The sequence below is a fragment of the Oryzias latipes genome, chromosome 4 (assembly GCF_002234675.1).
Source record: "Oryzias latipes chromosome 4, ASM223467v1".
In the NCBI taxonomy this organism is placed as follows: Eukaryota; Metazoa; Chordata; class Actinopteri; order Beloniformes; family Adrianichthyidae; genus Oryzias; species Oryzias latipes.
Genome location: NC_019862.2, coordinates 26,892,053 through 26,916,173, shown reverse-complemented (window position 1 = coordinate 26,916,173; position 24,121 = coordinate 26,892,053). Strand labels below are relative to the sequence as shown.

The window sequence follows — 24,121 nt, the reverse complement described above, 5'->3', positions numbered from 1 at the left end:
GGTACTTCAATAAGTCGTCCTCTTTTTTTATTATAATTCAATTACTTTTATAAAATCATTGGTAGATTTGATATTAATTCCTTGATTTATATATAATCAAATAATTCTAAAAATTAGGAAACATTTTAAGTCATGCTACCTTCATATTTAATTAAGTACAGAAATAAAGGAACTTGTTTCTATTGCACCACTTTTATTTTTCATAATAAAAGATTATCATTCAGCAGATTTCTGAAGAAAATTACTCTGTTCACCTATTTCCATACTTGCATCAAAAGCAGAATTTAGCCAGAGCTTTCCTAGGCAGACAAAACATTGAACCATCTCTGACTAAAATGTGCTCATGCCTGCAACAAAACTTGAAAAATACCTTTTTCTTCAAATGCGTCAACATTTACTCTAACATTAACTCAAATGATTCACAGTTCAATGCCAACTACTTCCACAATGCAACAGCCTCCTGGGAGATGCAACTAACTGTTATTCTTAAATTTTTTTTTTTTTTTTTTTAAGTTAAAGTCCAAAAATTAAACCATTACAAAATGTACTGATTGAAGAATTTTATTGTCATTATTTTTTACAACTTTTAAGCAAAAAGTAAAGAACAAATAAAGCCAGACATTATTTAAATACAAACATAATAAAGATTTTTTGGCATATTTACTGATGTGATTCCACTGTCAAATGCATAATACTGATAATTACAATTTGTTGCTGCAGCACCATCTAGTGGTTGACCATGAAAATGTGTTTCATATTCAGCAGAACGTGACTGCTTTCAGCAGAAGGCCTCATCCCTGCATGGCAGGGATATTCCCATCCACCCACCCACTCCATGGACACCTCCAACTATCAAGTGAAATAAGGGCTTCTGAGACCAGGAGGACCTGTGATTTATATATATATGTATATGTAAAAACAAAAGAAATGGAGGAAAAAGAGAAATGGCCATAATTGAAATGATGAAAAACAAGTGCACAAGTAAAATTGAAAGCCGAGATGTGTATTTTCAGCCTGAGCGTCACGGACTCTGACAGCACTGAATTTTGTTGCCCTTCTGGCCATCAGAGGTCGGCGGGACGCTTATGTCGACCACGTTGTTGCCTGGAGACTCGTCGTGTGCAGATCTGTCTGCAATCTGCTTCTGTGACACGATGCGGTAGATTTCTGTGAAGACAAACACACACAAAGGCAGGAGGTTTTGGATCTTTTTCAGAGTGAAAACACAAAACTATAAAGCTAAAGTGGAAATCTGTTTTCAGAAAATTGGAGTAAAATGGTAAATGTAATCACACCACAAAGATTAAATGTTGAATGTAATGTTTTACCATTTGTTATACTGTAAAAACAGTTTTAAAAAAATATAATAAAAAAACCCACTCTGATGAAAATCACATTTTTGGTATTGTTTTTCTCATTATGGAGGACATTTATAAAGAAAATGCAACTTAAAGTGGTATTTCTGAGTATTTCTTTATTTAAATCGTTGTGACATTCGGCCCGTCTCCTTCACTCCATTCTGATGCATCCGCTTCTACGTTTTTGTTCTTCTCATCTTAGCTCGAAACTGTCCGGCTGGACAGCTCCATTATTTTTGTTACACCAATAATGTTAAGTTGGGGGTGTGAGGGACTGTAGGCTAGCAGGAGAGAGTGTTAACACATGGAAGGGCGGACTTACTTCCATGCCAACAGTCACACTGACAACTCAGAGTTGAATTTCTAATAAACTTCTGCTGCTCTGCAGAAACTATGACTTAGAAAAATACTGTTTTTTTTATTATTTTGGCTAAAAAAAATGACACGTTCATAGTTGAAAAAACACTTTTCCATAGGTCAAAAGATGATCGGAGTGGGACCTTATAGGATGAAGTCCTTAACCCACCTGTTAGGACGTTCTTGAATGCTTCTTCTACGTTTGTGGAATCCAACGCCGATGTCTCAATGAATGACAGCGTGTTCTTTTCTGGACAAAGTTTTAAAAGCACTTTAGGTTTTGTGCCGGCTCCAGAATCTCTGCCTCGCTATGAGCTTTCAAGCTCTACCTGCAAAGGCGCGGGCCTCATCCGTGGGCACGGCCCTGAGGTGGCGCAGGTCGCTCTTGTTTCCAACCAGCATGATGACGATGTTGCTGTCAGCGTGGTCCCTCAGCTCCTTCAGCCAGCGCTCCACATTCTCGTACGTCAGGTGTTTGGCGATGTCGTAGACTAGAAGGGCCCCCACTGCGCCCCGGTAATATCTGTCCGAGTAGAAACCACACAAACATAACCTACAGAAAGGTGTGCGCTTCTTAGAGCGACTAAGAGAGAGAGCACTCACGCTGAGGTGATGGCTCTGTAGCGCTCCTGTCCAGCCGTGTCCCATATCTGAGCCTTTATCGTCTTCCCGTCCACCTGGATGCTGCGAGTGGCAAACTCCACCCCTATGGTGCTCTTGCTCTCCAGGTTAAACTCGTTACGCGTGAAACGGGACAGCAGGTTGCTCTTCCCCACACCAGAGTCCCCGATCAGAACCACTGGAACAAAGCCCAAAGGGAACACTTGAATGCAATAATGAAAAATGTTTGTCTGAAGCAATGTTGAGGATAAAATGCTTCTGAACCATCTCGATGATTTTCGGTGAAAGCTTTTTTTAAGCTGGAAAGTATGAATGTCTTATCTGACTGTGGTCTGTTGTGCTTTTGGCAGGAAGGAGCTGACTCATCATGTACTCGAGGCTTCCAGTTGAGGTGATGAATCATCAGTTTTCTCTACTCAGAGATTTATTTCGACAAAAATAATCTCAGCATTTAAAAAAAAAAAAGCTTCCTTGACTGTGTTTTTACAAGCATAAAAGCTTTTTACTAACATTTACGTTTCTATCAGTCAATCTGCCTGACTTGCTCTCATGTAGATTGACAACAAAATCCCCATTTATCGGTTAGGGGTGTGACGATTAATCGACTTAATTGATGAATCGATTTCTATTCCTGTGATGCAAACAGATCCCTCTGTCTGAGGAAAGGTGTTAATCAAATGGCCCTATGCCGATATAAAATCATTATAAAATAAATAGATTATAATCAATATTGGAAAATACCATTTAGGTTAAGGCATGATAGGTTTTTTTACTGTAACATAAAAACAACCAAGTGCATCACAGCAGCAACACACGTGATGTCAGCAAAAACGGATTAGTCCATCATTCCAGTCCAACGTGTGGAAACTTTGAATTTAGCAAAGTCATGTGACAAAACAGTGTGCTAGAATGTTCTAATAATGTTCACTTTGGATTGTTTGGATGTGGAAAAACAACAGTGGACTGAACTTTAGGAAACTAAAATGTGAATGGATGCAAATATTTAATTTACACTTGATTATCTTGAAAGGGAAACAAAGAATTTGGAAAACTGCACTGTTCAGTACCAGGTATCTCCTCTGAGTCAAACTGGTTGAAGGTTTGGCTGAAGATGCCTTGGATCCATTTTTGGTCAGTGAATCAGATTATTCAAAATGAACCAAAATCAACTATGAATCGGATTACAAATTAAGTGAATCAAATGTTGTTAAAATGACTCGTTACACCCCTACTATCAGTAGAATGTGATCAGTTTTAAAGCTATATCAAAGACAAGAGGATGGTGTGGAAAATGAGTAAGTCTGAGGGGGAAAATGAAAACAAAGCGTCTTTTGAGGGTTTCTGTGAAGAAAATCCACTAAATTGAATTCATTCTATTGATTTCACTGAATTGGCTGACCTAAATGATGTATTTTGTTGGTGCCGTTTCGTTTGAATACGCAAAAACAAAACAGACGGATGTTTATATCGTTCCTGTATCATTATGAGCTAATCTACGCCAGAGAGGGTCCAGCCGCTGCAGCTCCAGCAGGGATCGGAACAGCTGATGCTAAACTGGACAGCTGAGCATTAGCACGGCTAGCATCATGCTAACTCGGGTTTAGCCGTTTTTAATGCAGGAAAACTTGGCCTTGGAGGAGCGTCCGTCCTGCCTACCTTTAAATAAGAAATCATACTCGTCGTCTCTGTTCCCCATTTTTGTGAGATCAGCTGGCGAACAGCCCAGCGGTGACGGAGAAGACTTTTCTGCTGCACCGGCGGCTTGGGTGGTGCAGCGCCAGCCGGGATGATGGGAGACAGCGCGCACGTTACGTAAGGAAGGGGAGGGGGGCGGGCGCTCTACGTGTTGACGTAACTTACCCCGACGCGGCTTCACGCGATGCTTCAACCACGAACTTGTGCAGAACTGGGAAAAAAGGCTTTTGTCTTTACTCCACCTCCACATGGAACACTCTACAAAAAAGATGGAAATTAAAAGAACTCATCCCTCTGAATATTATAAAACCCAGGCTGAGATTGGAGGAGAAAGTCACTGTTAACTGTACCTGTTTTACATAAGCTCTCATTTTTAATTGATTTTATGTATTTAATGTTGAAATTTTTATTGTAAATGTAATTTATTGTTTCCCCCTAGCCAGGAATCCCTTGAAAAAGAGATTCTTAATCTCAATGGGACAATTCCTGGATAAATAAAGGTTAAATAAATATAAATAAATAAAAACATCTGATCCAAATTACTTTAGTAACTTTGTACACACTGTTTTTCGTTGTTTCCATCCATCCATCCATTTTCTAAATCCCTTGTGCTATCCTAGTAACTTTAACGTTGGGAGTTGGGTCATCTAGACCCACTAGACAGTGCGCTGAACCTTTTTTCTTCAATGATTTGTGATCTTCACTGGTGTCCATGGATTACATGAAATCTTTCCACCTTTATCCACCTTTGTCAGGGTAGGGAGAACACGTCAATGTAAGGGTGGGGTCATCTAAGATAGCACAAGGGTTACTTCCAGTTCAGGGTCATGGGGTGGCTCGACCCCATCCCAGCTATAGTCAGGTGAAGGGGGGTAAGGTCGCCGGTCCATTGCAGGAACACGCACACACTCACATTCATGAGAGACGGTAGAGCGGCCGACCTCTGATCAGAAAATCGCAGGTTCAGTTCCCACCCTGCTCATGTGTCATTGTGTCCTTGGGCAAGACACTGAGCCCCACATTGCCCCTTGTGGTTATAGGTTGGCGCCAGTGTTTGGCTGTAGAGCTGCCATCAGTGTGTCAATGTGTGTGTGAATGGGAGTGTTACTGTAGAGCACTTTGGACCCTCTAAGAAGGTAGTAAAGCACGATAGACATAAACGGCATTTACAATTTACCATTTACAACTAAGTGACCATTTAGAATCCACTGTTAACCTATGAAGCAGGTTTTTGACTGTGAGGTTAAACTGGAGTGGCCAGAGTAAACCTATGCATGATGAACATGCAAACTCCACACAAAAAGGACCCAGACGGGATAAACAGGACTGTGAGGCAAGAGTGGTAACCACTACCCTTCCTTTGTTGTCTCACCTTTTTTTTTTTTTTTGTCAGAACAGTGTCTGTGCTTCAGATTAAATCTAAATTCCTTTTTATTGAGTTCTACCAAATTGTGAAACCTTTGGGTTTAAAGTTGTGTTTAGTATGGGTCATTTAAGCAATAGGGATGGTCACAATTACAAACAACTTGAAGGTTTTTAAGGCTGATTAACCACAAACGAAAACTACAATTAACTCATCTGCAAACCTCTAAGAAACAGAAATTGATCAACAGAAAAGTAAAACCTTTGACCAAAAAAAAGCAGATGGTGAACTCTGTTTTTACGTTGCACAAAATAATGTCCACTTCAACAAAATTCTAAAGTGGAGTTCTGCTTTTTTGCACACAAGGAAGTGATGGAACGGTTAACAAGCAAATGTATGCCAACGCCTCTCTGTGTACTATAGTACAACATACTTGCTAAAAACTTACAAACAACCATGAGTGACTCCTAACTATTATTAAAAAATATTCTTGACTGCAAGGAAACTGTTTGGCAATTCTTCCAATCCTCTAAAGAGATGAAGTTTTTATAGTAATTTTTTATAATAATAGTTTTTATAATAATAAGAATGGATTGAATTTATCTGCGCTTTTCCAGATGCTCAAAGCTTTTACACATGTATTAATTATTATATTAATTGTATGTATTAATTAATATATTAATAGTATTAATTAAGTTCAGTTAAGACAACAACATTAGTAACCCTTTTTAATAAGCTGTAATATCTGGCACATCTCTTTATGCAGTCTATGAAACACCTCTTCATCTGCACAATGACTGTACATAAGCTCTAGTTAGGATCCAAACATTAAAAAAAACAAAATTACAGATTTGTGTGGCTTGATCCTACAATTTAAAATGTCCTGAAGTCATAAAATATTCAAATATTGGTAAAATTTTAAAACTGTTTTCCTTCTTTCTAATTTTTGAACCACAAATTAAAGTTAATTTTAGGATTTATGCAGTTGTGCAAGTAGGAAAACATACTATTGTGTTTGATGAATGAAGTTTTTTTTAGAATGTTTTCCTCATTCAGGGACTCACAAGTCGCACATAAGTCAGGTTTTTTGTGGGTGTGGCTCAGCCTTGGAATTTCCCTTTTCCACTCACCTGAACTGTAGTTTGGCCCGCCCATCTCCACACACTGACCAATCAGTGATCAGGGCGTCTTCGCAGGCAGGGATTCGGTTGTTAGTGTCAGACAGGTGCCTTTTCTTTGGAGTTTTCATGACTCAGACGTGACTACTGACACAGCCGCTGCTGTTTTCAAGTTTCTGCGCGTCTCATGATGGCAAACCGAACCTGGCGAAAGAGGAATCAGCTGCCGCACTGTTACCACGAGGGTTACCTGGAGAAGAGCACGCCTGATGATGATGAGGTTCAGCAGCTTTTCTTGATAAACCTGCAAAACTTTGTAATTGTGTGGTAATTGTTATTCACTGTCGGTTCAAAGTTGATAGATTATCACAGCACTCATGTATTATGTAGCAATATACAGCAGTGAATGTGATTTATCACATTTTTTAGAGATATTTTTCATTTTTTAAGACAAAAATATAGCATTTTTGTGCTGTTGATGTTACTTAATAACACATCTGATGCTTAATTCATAGTCTTGTAAAGCTGCTGGTTAAAACTCTGCCATGTTACTGGAATCTCCCAGCTTTTCTTCGCAACTAGTCTGATGGCTTTTTATTTTTATTTTTATTTTATTTTTTACAAATAGAGCTCAGAAATTCAACTTTAAGAAGCTAAAAGCAAAATAGTTACTGATGGAACACATTTGCAGATCTTGTGATTATCTGGGCGTCACTAATTTTAACAATGCGCTCAGGCACAAAGGACTCAATGAAGGATTTCTTTAGCTAAATAGTCCTGACTATTTTCCTGACCCATAAGAACCTAGACACATTTTTCCCTAAATTAAAATTATGTGGGATAAACCACAAGTGGACAACAGTTCACATTTCTGATGTCCTTCTGTTACACTGACGTCACCATGGATTGAAATGGGTTAAAAACAAGAAAACCCTCTTATCTAATGGCTAAATGACATAACGTTTTTTAGGACTTGGTTTCTACTTGTTTCTGGTGTTTTGTGAAGTTGTCTTTGCTCTGTGCGTGCTTTTTTGTTGTTGTTGTTGTACCCATGTCTCTCTGTCTGTGCAGACATCCCAAAAGCTGTGGGCATGCTTGTGTGGAAACTCCCTCTTTTTCTTCAATGAAAAGAGAGACAACGATGTAAGTCAACATCAGAAAATCCATCTAACCAAACTTTTAATTGGACTTTTTTATTTTATAATGATCTGTGTACGTGTGTGGTTATCAGTACATAGAAAAACTGGACCTGACTGGATTTGTCTCAGTGAGAAACATCAGTTCAGATCATTTCTCAAAGGCGGCCAGGTTCAGCCTCCAGCTGAAAAGTGGAACCACCAATTTCACTGTAAGTGATGCAATTACCGGTAGGAACTTTTTTTTGGTTCCTTCTGGACATGTTTGTTTACCATTTATCTTCACCGTTTCTGCAGGCCTCAAACTCAGAAAGTCGAGAGCTATGGAAGGCCTTCATTCAGTCTATTGCTCAGGTCTGTGCCTCACTGCTTTCCTTTCAAATCATGAAAACAGATCCGTCTTCACAGTTAAATGTCTAATCAGCTGCTGTATTTGCAGTTTTTCAGTTTACCAGTGGCACAGATATACATATATATTTTTTAAATAAGAGCTTGTGTCTCCCTGCAGCTGTCAGTACCTCCGTCTCTTACGCTGCTGCCTGGTCAAATCCACATGCTGAATGAGGTAATTGAGCAGGAAGAGGAGAGATTGAAAAATCTGCAATCACCTTCCGCTGGTCAAAACACCAGCGTCCATGCAGATATGCCAGCGTCAGTACCACTAATTTTTAAATGTTTTCTTTTTAATAGAACAAATAATTGCAGATTGATTCCTCTATTATGTGGTGTGGATCTGCCATAAGTGAAAAGTTGTGTTGTGATGCAGATGTTACTATCCCATCTCCCGCATTGAGGCGTCTTTGCTGCTCGAGAGAGAAGCTGCGAGAGGAAACATGCTGCTAAGGCCCAGCAGGGATGGAGCGTCCTACGCCATTACCACAAGACAAGAACTTGACAGGTAAGGTCACGTTCACAGATTGTTTCTGCGTAAAACTTGTCTGATTATTTCTAGGACAAAGCAGAGCAACAGGAGTTCATTAGATATTGTCCTCTGAGCTGAGGGCGAGAACATTGGCCCGGAGCAACCCCACCTCCCTTTCCCATCATCCATCTGTTTACACATTCAACATAACATTAGCAGAGAATAAAAATGGCGAGCAATACAGGTGCTATCAAGCTGTACAGTTTAGATCCAGATTCCAGGTAGTACAAGGAAAACTAAGACGTACACGGATCTATTTGTCTACAAGTGGATTCGGTTCAATTCAGTTTTGTTTATATAGCCCAATATTCCAACACGGTTTTCTCAACCGGCTTCACAATTGTATAGAACATAAAATCAGTTCTAAAACACGATAGTTGATTGCTAAAACTTAACTAAACAGCCTAAACTGGCCATCCCAGCCCTTAGAAACTCCTTGTCGGTGACTGAACTTTTATTGTCTACTCCTGATTTACAACTATTTGAATACAAAAATACTCAGAAACGCAATGTTAGGCTAAGTTTTCTTTAGAAAATGTCCTCCATCATCAGAAAAAGGCCGCAAGAACATAAAAAAGAACAAAAACGTTATTTTCATTGGAGTTGGTCTTTAAAGCATTTCTTCTATTGTCTTGAAATGCTGGACCTCCTATAGATAAAATGACACACCGTCAGGGTTAGTTCTCTTCGTCTGTTGGCCTTGGCAACAGTCATAATGTCCTTTATTTGTGTCACGCCAATATTCTCCAAATATTTAAATAATTTCAGAACATTTGCATGGAACTACAATTTATTTTATTTTCCTTTTTTTATGTAAATCTGAACATTTGTGCAACTCCGGTCTCTTTACAACAAAAACAACTAAAAAGATATGAATTATGTAAAAGAAATGAAAAATATGATATGTACTGTTCTTTTTTTAAGGGCTCTGTACAAACACTACCGTGTGACAAGCAGACCAGAAGGGGGTTTTGTGATTGATGTGAACAATCCTGTAAGTATTTAAACCCAAATCTAGTAAACAAAACTTGCAAGAACGTCTGTACTCTTCTTGACAATAAACCTGTCGAGCATGAAAATGGATTACTTTTATTGCTTGTCAACCTCTGCAAAAATAATCTTTAACCGCACGAAGAGTTTATGGCCTTATGTAAGGTCCATATGAACCTCGGTTCAGGTATTTGACCTGCTGGGAAAAGAGAAGCTTCCTTCCAGTAACGATTCAAGTGGCAGTAATAAACATTCTTAATGGCCTTGACTGCATCACCTGTAACTGTAAGACAGGTGAAGTTTGTCTGCTGCTAAAGTGATGAATCACTCCGTAACCCTTGTGCTATCCTAGGCACTTTACCAATGGGAGTTGGGTCATCTAGACCCACAAGACAGTGCGCTAAACTATTTTTCTTCAATGATTTGTGATCTTCACTGGTGTCCATGGATTACATGAAATCCTCTTCACCTTTATCCACCTTTGTCATGGTAGGAATAACACATCAATGTAAGGGTGGGGTCATCTAAGATAGCACAAGGGTTAAATGGATTTTCAGCTGCTGATACATTTGGGCTTGTTGTGATGGATCTCCTGCTATGTTCTTCTGACGGATCAAGATAAACTTCACAACAAGAATTAAAAACTTGTGGTAAGAGCTGTTTAGAAGAGTCTCTGTAATGGCAAACGTGGTGACCTACAGCCTCAGGCACTCCATTGTTGAGTTATTTTTTTTCTACTTGCAGGTCCACTGTGACTCACTGCATGACGTGATCACCCACTTGGTAGAACAGACGAATGGAGTTCTGGTTCCTCTCATCATTGAGGGACCCTATGAAAGAAATTTCTGTATGCACAAACAATACTGCTCATTTATCTATGATTATTTACACCCTAATGAGTTAATGAAAGTAATCTGTTTCTCTTTTTTTATGACCTGGACAGCTTTTATTGCTTCAGATGCAGAAAGTGGGGAGCGAACTGAGAAGCCTTTACCAAACCTTCAGAGGGCGTTAAGGCAGGGTATGTGGACACACTACAGCCAGAGCAGAAACCTCTAAAATGGGTTGCTGTTTCTCTCACTCCTTGAAGTCAGTTATTTGAAAACTATCCTGTTAAAATCATGCGACTCAAGGCGAGCCTCGCCAGCCCTCAACAAGCATAAATCAATGAAAATGATGTTTTGGATGTTTTTAACATGTTCTTGTGGCATTTTTTTCTTGATGAAGGACACATATAAAGAAAACTCAACTAAAAAATTGCAAGACAGGCCACAAGCTCTTTGCAAAGGGGAGGGGAAAGGTGGCGGGATTGCTCAGTGCCAACCGCAACCGTCCTGCCCCACAACTTTCAAATTTCTAATAAACTACTGCCACTCTGCAGAAACAATATCTTAGAAAAGGACAAATGTTTTTTTATTTTAGCTAAAAACGACATAATCCTAATTTAAAAACCACTGGGAACACTCTTACAATAGATGGAAAAAAAGGTTATAAAAGGTTATATTTTTTTTAATCACATCTGCTCCCAGAAGTGATAAATTTACTCCTATGCGGGTTTTCAGCCGGCTTTATCACTGACCCACACCATGAAGAAAAGAGCTTTTGTGAGTCCATTCCATGACACTGTGTGTTTGCGCAGTTTAGAGGCTTTGTTACGCAGCGTTCCTCGTGTGTTGGTTTTTGTTGAACTGAAGTTGAACTTCTTGAAGGACGAGATGCTGAACGTCACACAATGACCTCGCTATTTCCAAAAAATGCTCTGAAACAAACGCTGTTGGCCCCCCTCTCCACTTATTAAGTAATAAAATGAATGATTGAGTGACTCACAGGAAAATTTAAGTGTAGATCACCACCAACCAAGCATCATCTGAGGAAACAGTCCTTTGTTCTGCTTTGACAAAACATCCACACCCCTATCTTGGTCACAGCTCAACAGTCTTGATTATTTTTCTAACCTGGAATCTCATTAATCTAACTTTTTAACCTTTATGCTTTCTTTCTTTAAGATGTTCGGACCATGTCGTCTCAAAAACTAGAGCCGAATCTGACAGAAGAGGAGAGGGTGTACATGAATGACGATCGTGAGTGTCATTGTTTTTTTGTCTTGTGGTGAAACAGGTGTGTCTTCATTTTTTCCCCATTTCTGTCACTGACGGAATTGTGCTTAAACAGTGATAGTGATGCAACAAAAGAAGCCAGATCTCCCTGTTCCTCCTCCACGGCGTAAGTGTCTGCACTCTGCGCCACAAAGAATGCTTTTAATGTTTTCACCTTATCTCTAACCGCTTCAATTGTTTCCATTTCTGTTTAACAGCTAAGAAAGAGGAAACTCCAAAAAAGATACTGATGCCTCCTCTACCTGCTCCTCGCAGAGCCAGCTACATCGCACCATCCTCTGCCTCTCCAGCCAGTGCTGAGCTAAACACCAGTCCAGACTGCCCAAAACAGCGTACGGTCACATTCTGCACATTTTCCGTTTTTTAAACATTCATTCATAACCCGCCAGAGAATAAACTCTTGTCTTCTTTTGTATTGCAGTTCCTTTAGCAGCCATATCAGAGCTAAAGCTTAAACTCAACCTGAGGCCAGTGATTCAGAAGTGAAGTGCTCTGACGGTCGGAAGCATCCACTAAAATCCTGTCCGACACTACAGCTTACAGACCATCCATGCAGGAACCCACGGAGACTGTTTCCTTCCTTTGCATTGAAGCTGCACCCCTCCTCTCCATCGATTTCCCGTCTGAGAGGCCCCTTTGAAGATTTACATTTTATGGATTTACCTCTGGAACAATCATTGGCAAAACTAACTGGCTGTGGAGACGGATGTTCTTAGCACATTATCTTCACTTTTCTGTTGTACCATTTGCACATTTGGCAGTGATGGAGGAGCCCTTTGGTCATCAGACTGGATCAGTGTTGTAGTTTAAAAAGTCTGTAGAATTCAACTGGATCTTTTCATCCATGAGCTTTTGTGTGTCATTTAGATAGCACTGTTTCTATGTACTGTCAACACTAATCAACATGTTAATTTTAGCCGCTTAACTTCCTGTTTCTTATTATTCATAAGTCTTAAGTGGAAAACTATACTTTTGCTTTTGTTACATCACATCAGATGTCACTAAGCAACGTTTGGTATCTGCTATGCAGCAGTTTAACAGTGAGATTAATCCGTTTTATAGAGTTCTGTAGTTAGTTTAATCTATTGTTTTCTTGTTTTTACTTTAAACTCTTTGTTCCAGGTTCAATAATACATCAAAACACTGCTCGTATTCCTTTATTACCTAAATGACTGATACATTATTTAGGAAAACTTAAAGTATTTACAATAAACTGTGATGTTTTGTCAAAAATAAGAAGTAAATGCTTCCTTAAAGCACTGCAGGGTACAACTACAAAGTACAGACAAGCAGAATTAATGTAGACAAGAGAAAGGGAGTCTGAGGCTAGGTGAACAAACATTAGTTCCAAACATTTTTCTTTGATAATACCGCTTCTATAGTGTGTTTCAAACCTGGCAAAAAAAACCTCAATAGGGATGTGTAAGCTGGAGCTACAGGCTAATGGACATAACTGGAGTGCAGCTAGCCCCCAACTTGACATGATCTCTGCTGCAAAAAGAATGTGGCTTCAGATATAAACACATACAAGCATTTGTGTGAAAACTGTGAAGAGTTCATACAGTAGTCATCCCCACATCCCTCAACCTACATCTGCATCGTCTAATACTTCACTAAAAGAAGCTAAAGAAGGAGAATTCCCAAACTCTGGAAAGGAGGGAGACTTCAAATCAACACTAGCTCTCAGCAGGAGGTTCAAGGACTTCTTTCTCACAAACAGAACTGCAGTGAATGTAAGGTTTGCATGCTGTGGCAAAGACACCTTTCATATAATCATTACTTGAATTGACCCACATAGTCTCACAGGCGAGATACAGGATATTATTTGGGTAAATGACATAATTGGAGGAAGATTCAGCCACACTACGACATACTGGCACAGACGTAATATGTGCTTTAAAACAAGGAGGACATTAAAGGATGTCTCTGATCACCCGGCATTTTGGAAAAGACAAAGAAGGCACATGACAGATCATGACCCTGAACCAGCGGCTGACTGTTTTGGTGAGGAGGCAGCGGCCAGCGCTAAATTGTTGCTCTAGCAGCAGTGTGCCAGTTCTGACCTAATGTGCAGCAAAATGAAAAGAAGACTAAACCTAATGCACCCTCAAGCAGTCACAATAGCCAGTTTCAGAGGTGGACAGAGTGAACAAGCCCGTGTTTTACAGTAACTATCGCCCTCCTGTGATGAAATTCTTTCGTTAGACTGCTCGGATTGCAGCGGGTGCAGAGGATGATCTGCAGCCGTGATTATGTGAGACTGGCGTTGGAGCTGCTGGTGCCGCTGTTCTTCCTCTGTCCGCTCTGCACCACGGTGGGAACCTGCAGCCCCGTCACCACAGAGAAGCTTCCGTTCCAGACCTGAGAGCAGAAAACAACCGTCCATTCAAACTTTCAGAAGACAGAAAACGCGTAAATAAAATGCGTTTTAGAAGAAACTTCTCCCACCATGAAAGCTGGGATGACTGGCTGCTGGAACTTGGTTTTGAAGGTGTGCATGAGTTGCTTGGTTTTGGCATTATAAAAGGACAGTATGCCTGGAGAGAGGAAACCAAGCGCTAAAAATCCTACTTGACATGGAAAAAAAAGGCTTTTCTGCAACCAAAGTGCACCAAAGCCTCACCTTCCTCATAATTCACGTAGACTCCTATGCTGCCTGGGATGGAACAGTCAAGTGTTCGAGCCTTGTTGTTGTGTTTTGCTGTGAGGCTCTGCTGCAGCCAGTTGTTTAGATGGATGCACCACGAAGCGCTGCTTTTCCCCAGCTGGTCGAACCGGCCCAGGCTCCGCAGTGCAACCCCCACGGCAAAAGCCTTGCTCTCCTTGTCAAACCGCACTTCCCAGTACTGCTGGCCTGCATCGATCATGGTGTCAGCTGTCATGAGACGCGAGCAAAGATCATTATTTTTCTGGGACACCAGCTTCTCAAATTCCTCTCAAACCAAGTGGTGCTAAATAACAGGAAAAGTTCACATTTTTTATTTTGAAAAACAGTCATGAAACCCAATTTTTGTTGTTACAAAACAAGGGCCACATGCCGCTCTTGTAACCCTCCACTGAGGCTCTTTGGTAAAAAAAAAAAAAAAATGCTTTAAGTTTTAAAATATAACAGTAAAAAGTAAGTAAAAAAAAAAAAAAAAAAAAAAGGGGGGGGGCGAACTAAATCAAACTTCATTCCACTCATTCACCATGGGTTGAAGGACAGCTTCACTCAACAAGGCACCTGACAAAAGTAGCCATAATTCTACAATAATTCTTCAAACCTTTGTAGATCACCAACCTCATAGTAAAACATTTTCATTGATTTTTGAGCTCCATTTTCCACAGAAAATCAATTTAAGGTCAGTAAGCACAACCAGAATTAATCCTTTGCATCAAGTTAAATAATAATCCACTGGATTATAGGGCTGTGTATCACCAATAATTTCCAGAATGGATTAGATTTGATTCACGGTGTTTCCTTTCTTTTGATCCACTCAGTTAAATTCGATTCAAATTTTAATTTATTCGGTTTAGACATTTAGACATATTTGTATTAAAATATAATAATAATCTTTGTATTTTTTGAAGATATTCATATTAATCTGATACAGTTCACCTATTGTAGAAGTATTATTTGTGAAATAATTAACCAGTGAGATTTTAAACATGCCTTCTCAAACAGAGAAACTCCAACAAAAATGTGCAGATCATTAACATTGTAAAGGCTCTAAACTGACTCGTATAACAAAAATAAATGCTCTGCCTCTACGGTATGGCATTTCAGGTTAGCCTGCTATAGCAATTCACTTTATTCCAGAAAGATATGAGTAAAAACAGTGCTTTAAACCACAAATGGTTATTTTTTTTTAATTTTCCTTAGAAGAGTTTGGAAAATTCATGTGTGAGAGTCTATAAAGCAGTTCATTTAGTCAGGAATGTATGTTTAGGTCAACCAAGCGTTAGCATTAGCCGTCCTATGAGAAATTCCATTTATGTTAGGAAAACAAAAGGAATAAAAGATTGATCTCTACTTCTATGATTGATCTTTTATGCTTGAATTAACCCAGCCCTACTGGAATATAGGGCAAAAATGTCTACTTTTGGAACAAACTCAAAGATTTTAAGTGCACTTTATTGTTCAGAAAGATTGCAGGGGGTAACTTCATCAGCTCTGATTTAATTTTAGTTTGTTAGATTTTTCAAATTCTTGCTGAAATGCACCATAAACAATAAAAAAACATATTTTTTATGACTGCTTATATTAGACTAAATACTACTACATTGAGATAAAAATGGATGTATTTTATATTGAAAGGAATTCATGTGAAGCGGTATCAAAAGTTATAAACTATTTCATTTTTTTTAAAGTCTCTCTGTTTATGTTTTATTTATGCCAAAAAACATTTAATTTATATTTATCATAATAGTAACAATAACAAAAATACATGGCTGTGTCATATTTATCTAAAGGGTAAAGAAATACTTTGTGGCTCCTAGTAGGTTGTCGTCAGTGATAAATTGACCTGAATGGCTCTTTAAGTGTTGAGGGATGCAGACCCCTGGTCTAAACCTTCAGGAATGTGAAACATAGCTTTGGTTTCAATGTGTAAAACTGCAGCCCCTTTTTCCCAGTTTTTATTCTTAGACAATTAGCGGCTGCTGTAACTGGCTAACAATAACAGCCATAGGCCAACAAATGAGGACCCCCTTGAAAACGAGATGACACATTTCAAGGGGCTTATCCTTCTAACAAATAAATTGAAATTGAAATGTTTCTACAAGCTTAGATGCTCTGCAGCTTTTTCTTATAAACTGATGTTTATTATTATTATTATTATTTTTGCACTATACAGGAGCAGCTGGAATCCTGTCTGGTACAGATAGTTCAGCTTTTGTCTAGTTGCCCTGCAGCTACTAAAAACAGAAAGAAGAGTAGAAAAGAGTAGAGGATGAAGATTTTGCATATTTAATAGCTTAAGCAGTTTTACTTAAAGTTTCTTCGAACACTTGACAGAACCACGACTGTGTTTGCGTACATGTTTATGCTTTTTCATTAGTTCATTTAGTGCATTCTGTTTTTTACCCAACACTGTGTAGGACTCTGCCGTAAAGCGGTCTCTGCCAGGCCGCGCTGTTGGTGCTCTTTTAGGTGACATCAGAGCTGACCTGCTTACACAAAGAAACCCACAAAAACCCTTCAGACATTCACATTGCAGCAGGTGCACGTTGCAGCAGATCTGCTCTCACAAACCTGGCGGGGGAGTGCATTGGTGAGTTGGTGCGGTTTTTCTCTTTGCGAATGTCTTGCACCTTCCCTCCACAGCTGTCCCACTCCACACTCAGGTCCTCCACCTTCAGGTTCTGGTGGGCTGAGCCAGAGTCCAGTTTGAAATTGAAAGCTGCAGGGGAAAATACAATGAGGACGTCGATGTTTTCGTCATTTCGTAAACAAGTCAAGTCATCAGAGACAATGAAGCATTTTCTCCTGACGTCTTGATTGTCACGTACAACTAACAAACATGTAGCTTAGCTAAAAATAGTTCATTACCATGAGTTTCCAGTGTAACAGGCTCAGAGAAGTCTCCAGCCACAGCTTTGTTACACGCTCTCACTCTAAACGTCATGTATCGGGTGTCGAAACGCAGACCTGATAAGAAGAGACACTTGAGTCGTTTGCTGAAAGATTAATGACGCACTGGGAACCGCCCTGCCTCCATTCTCGTCCTGTCACCTGTGACTGTGTGCTCCATCTGCCGTATCCCTTCCACCACCATCCAGGGGTAGTCTTCCCTGACGCGCGGCGGCCCCTCGTGATTGGTGCGTCGATATTCCAGTATGTAGTGGTCTATTTTGCTGTCCGGCTCTGGTATGGTCCAGGACACAGTCACGGTGTTATCACACACCTGGCACTCTGATACCTGAATTTCTGGAGTTGCTGGAACTATAAGAAGATGACATGAAAGCATAGAATAATTAATTAAAAAGCAGAAACAATATAGTCAAGAAAGCTTCCAAAGGGAGTTAGAAAGTTATACCAACAAAAGACAGTTTTTAGTTGAATTTGCAATAAAATGTGACCATTTTTAAGGAAACTTTTTCATCTGCACTTGAGTAGTACATCTTGTATGTCAAAGAGTTTCCTTCTTATGTTCATGTCTGGTGTTAAACATCCAAAAGCATCTTGTGTGGTCTTATTGTAACAATCTGCACTGAACTGAATAATAACTACCATAACCCGGTTGGTGTTGTTTGCGTGGCGTCTTGCAAAAATCTCGGTTGTGAACAGGTCTTATAAATAAATAGAACTGTAAAATCTAACGCTCTTTTTTCAGCCTCTTTTTTCCTACAAGGGTCTGGTTTATTTTACCCAAGATAGAGCAGAAAGAGCCTGCAGAGTTGAGCACATATGCAAAGCAGATTCCTTTTGTTGTTTCTCTGCCTTTTGTGCTCATTGAGTGAGAATGCATATGATAAAATGTGCTGCCAGTTAAAGCCCATCACTGACAGTTCACCAGTTTCGCTGAGATATTTTTACGCTAATTCGCCTGCTTCTTAGAGATTTGATCTAACAGAAAAGCATTGCTTGTGTTCATTTTACTCCTTGTAATTTTATTCACCACACATGTGGCATTTGCAAAGCCTGAGAAATAGAAATGTATCTTTCTAGCTGTTTTTTTAATGAAGCCCGAAATTAGGTTTTCTACAGAAATGTCTCTTATAATTGAGCACAAAAAATGTTTAAAACACTACTCTGTAAGGATTTGAAACTGTTTTTCTTTCTAGAATGTTCTGCCTCTGGCCCAACATTCCACAAACTCATCTGATACTTTTAAATCACACTTGAAGAACATTTCATTTTAGCAGAATTTAACTAAGAGTAAGTTTTCCTCTTTGTGTGCTTTTGTTATTTGTTTTTTATTTTATTTTATGTGTTTTATTTCTTGCTTTATCCTGTCTTTTATGTAGTTTTAACCTGCACTGTAAAACAGTTTGGGATCACTGACTGTACTGTAAATGAGAACTGGACCGAGTGACCCCTCCCACCTCATGTTCCAAACAGGAAGTACCCGCTGGCTCCAAGAAGCCAAATTCCCATAGACTTCTATAGAGACATAAACTGGCATTACTCATTCTTTTTTTAAGAATAACCATTCTTGCTCTGCTACCTTTTTAACACATTCTTGCTAGTCTTAATTTTTTCCATTGCAAGTTATTCAAGTTATAAACAGACCAATCAGATGCCTCGATCAGAGTTTGTGGTCTCGCGTTGAACTTTCAACCTGTCTGGTTGACAGATTCTCCCAAGACCACTTTTAAGAAGTAGACGGGAGTGGGGGATTTTCAAAATGCTCACTCCTGATTGGTAAGAGTGGTTGCCATAGAAATGATGACTCAGACCGATCTGCAACAATCACTGCTTAGTGATGTTGTCTGGCTCCAACGTGGAGGCACCGGTATCTGAGATAGCGACTGAATTGACTTAATTTCATTGAAGCAGGATATAAATCCTCACTCGGTGCAGTCCTCATAAAAAATGAATGGTCCAATGGCCCTAAATTCAATATTTGCTGCTAAGGAATTTCATCCATATCCTAATGCTGCAAAAGCTGGAAAGACTGAACAAGTGCTCCAACCGGACCCTGTTCTTCTGCAATCTCAGGCGCGGACAAACATGAACAAAAGCCGTTTATTTCTGCTCCTGAATGGTTAGTTTACTCAAAACCACTTCGATGACAAATGTGGATTTCCTGAACTACAACACAGACAGTTTGAGAGAGAAACTGCAGGGAAGCAGAGGGACAGAGTAACAACAGCTGCAGGGAGATACCACTTTGCAATTATCCCACTTTATTAGATTATTTTGGTACAGACTGCCAAGAAAAGTCTACCAGCAAACATGGTCTGATTCATTTCATAAGGAACATTCACTTTGTGACAGCTTCTTCAAAATTGTTCGATTATTTAAACTATTATATTTATTTATGGGTGAGGTTTAGGAAAACTACAGAGATTTTGTGTTGAATTTTCGGACCCAATTTTGGGGATGTAACTAACTTAAGTTGTCAGCGATTGTAGAAACAAAAAAAGGGCAGAACAGCAGCCAAAATAAAAATAAATAAACATTTAGCTGCTTTACTGTTTAAAATGCAGCTCCATGAAATAAAAGTAAAACTAACCTGGAAGAAACTTAAGAGCCTGCAACAACTCCCTCTCCTGGCTGAAATCCACCATCAAGTGACTCATGTTGTCGCTGGCTTTGGTCTTCAGAGAGAGGCGAAAGGCCGGCGCCATCGTCACGCTGCGGACACGAGACACACCAAAACACACAAACATACGGGGTGGAAACAAGCACAGCCCATTATTCAGCTGAACGCAGAGCACGTGCAGGAACACACGGAGGTAATGGCTCTGCTCGCAGATAAAATGTCACCAACAAGATTTCTGCCGCTATTTCTAACCTTCTCCCACTGCAAAGCAAGAGAGGAGCATTCATCCAGGAAAGGCTGACACAGGACGCTACAGGCGGAGGGGAAAGTCGGAAACACGGACATCAAAGGCCTAAAGACCGGAAGGTTTTCCACAGTTTCTACGGTGCAAGACAGTGTCCGAGTGCATGCAAGGCTACAAAATGACAGGAGGCTGTGGCATAAGAAAGGCAGTAGATGGCTCAGTACAATACCTATCCTTAATGTCTTTGGCCGCCTGGAGAGGAGAAGCAGATGAGGGGAAAGAGAAAGAGGGAAGAGATTTGGATCGAAAACTGAGTCCATCAAGTTTTAAAGTAAGGCAAAAAAGTAGTGAGGTGTGTTAAAAACAGCTGCTTGTGCACACGAGGAGCAGATGTAACCACATTTCTTGATTCTGCATGTTAAAGTATTAGGCATCCAGTGATAATCAGTGAGAAAAGAAAACGCCATTTGCGTCATTTTGGCAGAGCAGGTGTGTGCTTGTAAGGAGGGTCCCAGTCACCTGAGAGAAGCCATCCGTTTGAGACGAGCACAGCGTTTGGTTGGCCAGCTCCAGCAGCTCCTCTGAGCTCTCCAGGGCCTTGGTGCAGGCGCTCAGCTGACTCTGAGGAAAACACACACACACACACACACTGGGAGTCAGACGCAGCACAGCCGCACAATCCCACAAGTTTATGCTCGCCTTAAGATAATAGCGCTGTTGTGCAGCACCGTTCTGGAATCATCTTCATCACTTGAGAGTCATGGCTCTGTCCTGAGGCTTCACCCAATGCTCCACAAGGATGCAAACATGGCTATCAAATCCAACTTTACTTCTCCCACAGGCATGAATTGGACATTTTTGAAGAAAATTGATTCAAAAATCTAAATTTTTTGCCAGAAAAACCAGCAGTTTGTGGTATTTTCAGACAGCAGGAGGGAGAAAACATTCAACACATTTCTGCCCCGCTGGAGCAGTTTCAAGAGATTTGAAAAATGTTTACAAATTAAGATAAAGATAAACCACATTTGGTATTTTATTTTAAAACAACATGAGTTTGGAGCTTTCCAGCTGTCCAGTTTTGAGTCAGGCACTAGCTTGGACGAGGAAAACAAAGACGTTGCATGAATCTATTTGTCTGCAAGCGTCAGAGCTGAGAGCCTGCCGTTGCAGCTTCTACATCACATCTGAAAGCTTTTTCCAACTGCATTGTTTTTTCATCTCACCTGATTCACCACAATTTGAATAAATAAATACTCAGAAATGCAATTTTAGGATTCATTTTCTTTTGCCATCATAAGAAAAATACCACAGGAACACGACTTTCATCGGTGGGTCTTTAACATCTACGTATTAGAAATCCAACCTGCAGCTCGTATGTGCGGCTGGCTCTCTCCTGCTTGATGCGGGTCAGCATGCTCTCCTTCATCTCATCCAGAACGGCGTGAAGGCAGCTGAACTCAGACTCCAAGTCCTCCTGCACTCGGTTGGAGTTGGTCTGGTGTCACCACAGAAAACAAAGTTCGATTAATGGCAACCCAAGGAAAGCGTTTGTGCCTTCTGTGACCTTCATCGCGGGTCACAGTGAAGTGAGACTCTGCACCTCCAAGTTGTCCAGGCTTTGTTTGAGGGAACAGATGAAGTTTGAGATCTCCTCGTTCTTCACGGCCAGCGTGTGGGTGATCTTCCGCAGAGACTCCTGCAGAAAGAACAACATGAAGGCAGAGCGGCAAACTGTGTGCACTTTAATCTGACCCATGGATGCTCTAATCAGTGCTTAGCTGCGGTGGACACACAGGGGTTTAGGCGTGGAGCTGTTTCAGGACGCATCCGTGATTCTCATGGAGGGACCTCATCTCCGTGTATAATAAGGAGGGAGGGATCCATCGTGGATTGCAGGATGCGCAGAGAGGATAATGTCATACTGCGATCATTTTAAAAGGCTGGACACCCTCTATTGTGACCCCCCCCCCCCTCCCCGCACCTTGCTGGGCTTCTCGCCCACTCAAAGAGCCCATTCATTCATAAGAACTATGTGTTTGTTGACGAGCAAGGAGCTGCGTCAAGGCCCCTCCGTCCGTGACTGTTACAGCGGCGAACCATCGACAGACACGACATTCTAAACTGCCGATTCCTCCGTCAAACGAGACGCTTTCGAAGAAAATAAACTCCTTCATTTTCCCTGCAGTTCCTTTCTTTGTACGCTACGCCCCGAAAGCGAAACGGCTTGTCCTATCCCTCAGGGACACCTGTTCCTCCGGCCCCAGCCCACCTTCTGGTCTCCCATCCTGCCGTCGAGGCGCGCGGGCGCTGCTCCAGCCGCGTGCGGTTCCCCTGTGTCCACGCGCTGCCGTCGGTTAGCAGGGCAGAGCTGGTACTGATGCTGCCGGAGTAAACGGCATCTTCGGACGGACACCAGCCACCAACGCCTTTGGGCCGTAAGGCCTGACACGCATGCGCGAGAAAAGGACTATGGGTAGTGATGTTCCCTCTCTGGCTGTGTCCGAATTCCCTCCATATTCCCTAACAGCTAAAAGACTATGTAGTCCATCTAGTGCCCTGCTTGAAAGAACGTTCTGTTTGGTTTAATGCTATTTCACATTTCTATCTGATAAATTCTCCAGATTTTCTTAGCAAAACAGTAGATTCCCAAACCATTTAGTAACAGAAATATAAATTTCTTTGACATAATTGCTCAAATCAGACATTATTTACACACAATTTCACAACAAAAAGCAATTAAATCCCATTATCTGTTTCAACGTAATAATATGGTGCTGCTTTTATTGATCTATTTTACAGTTCTAGTCCCCTGGTGTGTGTGTGTGTGCGTGCGTGTGTGTGTGTGTGTGTGTGTGTGTTTAGGAAAAATTGACGAGGAGTTTATTGTTTGTTGTTCCACAGTATATGTCATGTAAATGTATAAAGTAAAACAAAAAGAAAAAATGAACTACCTAGTGCCCTGGATTTCTAAAGCAAGTCAGACACTGCACTACTTCTTTTAAACAGAAAATATGACATCACCAATTTTCCAAAGAAGAAAAAAAAAACAAATAAATATGAACATTTTATGAAGACTATTTATAAACCGATGTGTTCTGAAGATTAAAACTGTGGATGGTTTGTAAAAAAATAAAACGCTTTTTTTCCACAAAAATGTATTGTGGTCTATATTTGTATTTGTCTATATGTGTCTGAATTCGCTTCCTAATTACTAAATAAAACTATCTAGTGCGAGACTATCTAGTGTCCTGGATTTTATAAGCGATTTAGGCACCATGGTCATCTTTTTTTTTTAAATGGCAAATATGACGTTGTCACCGATTTCATGAAGTAAAAACCTAATTAATACAAACATTTTTGGTAAATGGCGTATACTTATACGCCATTTCTCTACCTTCTTTTGATGGACCAAAGCGCTTTACAGTTGCAGTCCCATTCACCCAGTCACACACACATTCACACACTGGTGGCGGCTCCGCTGCCGAACACTGGCACCAACCTACTACCAGAGTCAAGGTGGGGTTCAGTGTCTTGCCCAAGGACACTTCAACACATGCGTGTGCAAGGCAGGAATTAAACCTGCAATCTTATGATTGTCTGTCGACCGCCATACCGCTGCACACGGCTGCCCCATTTTGGCTGGATGGCTCAGTTTCTGTGACCAAAGTCCTTCACTACTCTGTACATAGTGCACTATATAGTGCGTTCGCCATTTTGCATAGCTGTCTAAAAATTCAAAATTGTGTGCCCTGGGATTTCCCAGAAGTCTCTGCGAAAAACCAGTGTAAATTGATGCTCACTAGATTGGTGAATATAGACCCAGTTTTTATTTATTGACATTATTTGTGTTTTTATAACACGTACAATTTTTAATTTCTGCTTTTGATTAATTTGTGGTGTTTCAGATGCACATTCCTTTTATCCAATTTTTTTTTAGGTAATGTCTGAAAGAAAAATAATTCATGTTGCATTTGAATTCATGCCAAATCAAAACATCGATTTATTTCAGGT

General features: G+C 40.3%; 3 protein-coding genes across 3 annotated transcripts; 1 reads left to right on the top strand and 2 right to left on the bottom strand.

The window, feature by feature from the left end:
* Nucleotides 1–545: 545 nt before the first annotated feature.
* On the bottom strand, nt 546–4,154 carry LOC101159906 (ras-related protein Rab-11B). The gene is made up of 5 exons (XM_004068200.3): nt 3,993–4,154; nt 2,319–2,514; nt 2,045–2,238; nt 1,885–1,965; nt 546–1,167 (listed from the first exon to the last, which is right to left on the bottom strand). Exons 1-5 carry the CDS (start codon nt 4,030–4,032, stop codon nt 1,022–1,024), a joined length of 657 nt encoding a protein of 218 aa, XP_004068248.1. The 5' UTR covers nt 4,033–4,154; the 3' UTR covers nt 546–1,021.
* A 2,421-nt stretch (nt 4,155–6,575) lies between these two features.
* LOC101162205 (signal-transducing adaptor protein 1) lies at nt 6,576–12,904 on the top strand. The gene is made up of 13 exons (XM_004068285.4): nt 6,576–6,792; nt 7,584–7,655; nt 7,744–7,860; nt 7,946–8,002; nt 8,157–8,299; nt 8,415–8,546; nt 9,495–9,564; nt 10,305–10,407; nt 10,504–10,581; nt 11,567–11,641; nt 11,733–11,783; nt 11,875–12,009; nt 12,099–12,904. The coding sequence occupies exons 1-13, from the start codon at nt 6,700–6,702 to the stop codon at nt 12,161–12,163; spliced, it is 1,191 nt and encodes a 396-aa protein (XP_004068333.2). The 5' UTR covers nt 6,576–6,699; the 3' UTR covers nt 12,164–12,904.
* On the bottom strand, nt 12,819–22,567 carry fsd1 (fibronectin type III and SPRY domain containing 1). Its single transcript, XM_004068199.4, has 13 exons — nt 22,380–22,567; nt 21,711–21,806; nt 21,474–21,605; nt 20,630–20,731; nt 20,340–20,362; nt 19,837–19,958; nt 17,391–17,600; nt 17,208–17,306; nt 16,911–17,058; nt 16,743–16,825; nt 14,301–14,552; nt 14,126–14,214; nt 12,819–14,038 (listed from the first exon to the last, which is right to left on the bottom strand). Exons 1-13 carry the CDS (start codon nt 22,392–22,394, stop codon nt 13,928–13,930), a joined length of 1,482 nt encoding a protein of 493 aa, XP_004068247.1. The 5' UTR covers nt 22,395–22,567; the 3' UTR covers nt 12,819–13,927.
* Between the last annotated feature and the right edge of the window lie 1,554 nt (nt 22,568–24,121).

What these genes read in the sequence shown, in the direction of transcription:
- LOC101159906 (XM_004068200.3), bottom strand. Translation starts at nt 4,032, where the DNA reads ATGGGGAACAGAGACGACGAGTATGATTTCTTATTTAAAG. An exon ending in GTATGATTTCTTATTTAAAG is followed by an intron (nt 2,515 to 3,992) that starts GTAGGCAGGACG and finishes GCTTTGTTCCAG; the next exon opens with TGGTTCTGATCGGGGACTCT. An exon ending in TACAGAGCCATCACCTCAGC is followed by an intron (nt 2,239 to 2,318) that starts GTGAGTGCTCTC and finishes CTACTCGGACAG; the next exon opens with ATATTACCGGGGCGCAGTGG.
- LOC101162205 (XM_004068285.4), top strand. Translation starts at nt 6,700, where the DNA reads ATGATGGCAAACCGAACCTGGCGAAAGAGGAATCAGCTGCCGCACTGT. An exon ending in ATGAAAAGAGAGACAACGAT is followed by an intron (nt 7,656 to 7,743) that starts GTAAGTCAACAT and finishes TGTGGTTATCAG; the next exon opens with TACATAGAAAAACTGGACCT. An exon ending in TCAGAGGGCGTTAAGGCAGG is followed by an intron (nt 10,582 to 11,566) that starts GTATGTGGACAC and finishes TCTTTCTTTAAG; the next exon opens with ATGTTCGGACCATGTCGTCT.
- fsd1 (XM_004068199.4), bottom strand. An exon ending in TGTTACACTGGAAACTCATG is followed by an intron (nt 17,059 to 17,207) that starts GTAATGAACTAT and finishes TTTCCCCTGCAG; the next exon opens with CTTTCAATTTCAAACTGGAC. An exon ending in CTACGTGAATTATGAGGAAG is followed by an intron (nt 14,215 to 14,300) that starts GTGAGGCTTTGG and finishes TCCTCTCTCCAG; the next exon opens with GCATACTGTCCTTTTATAAT.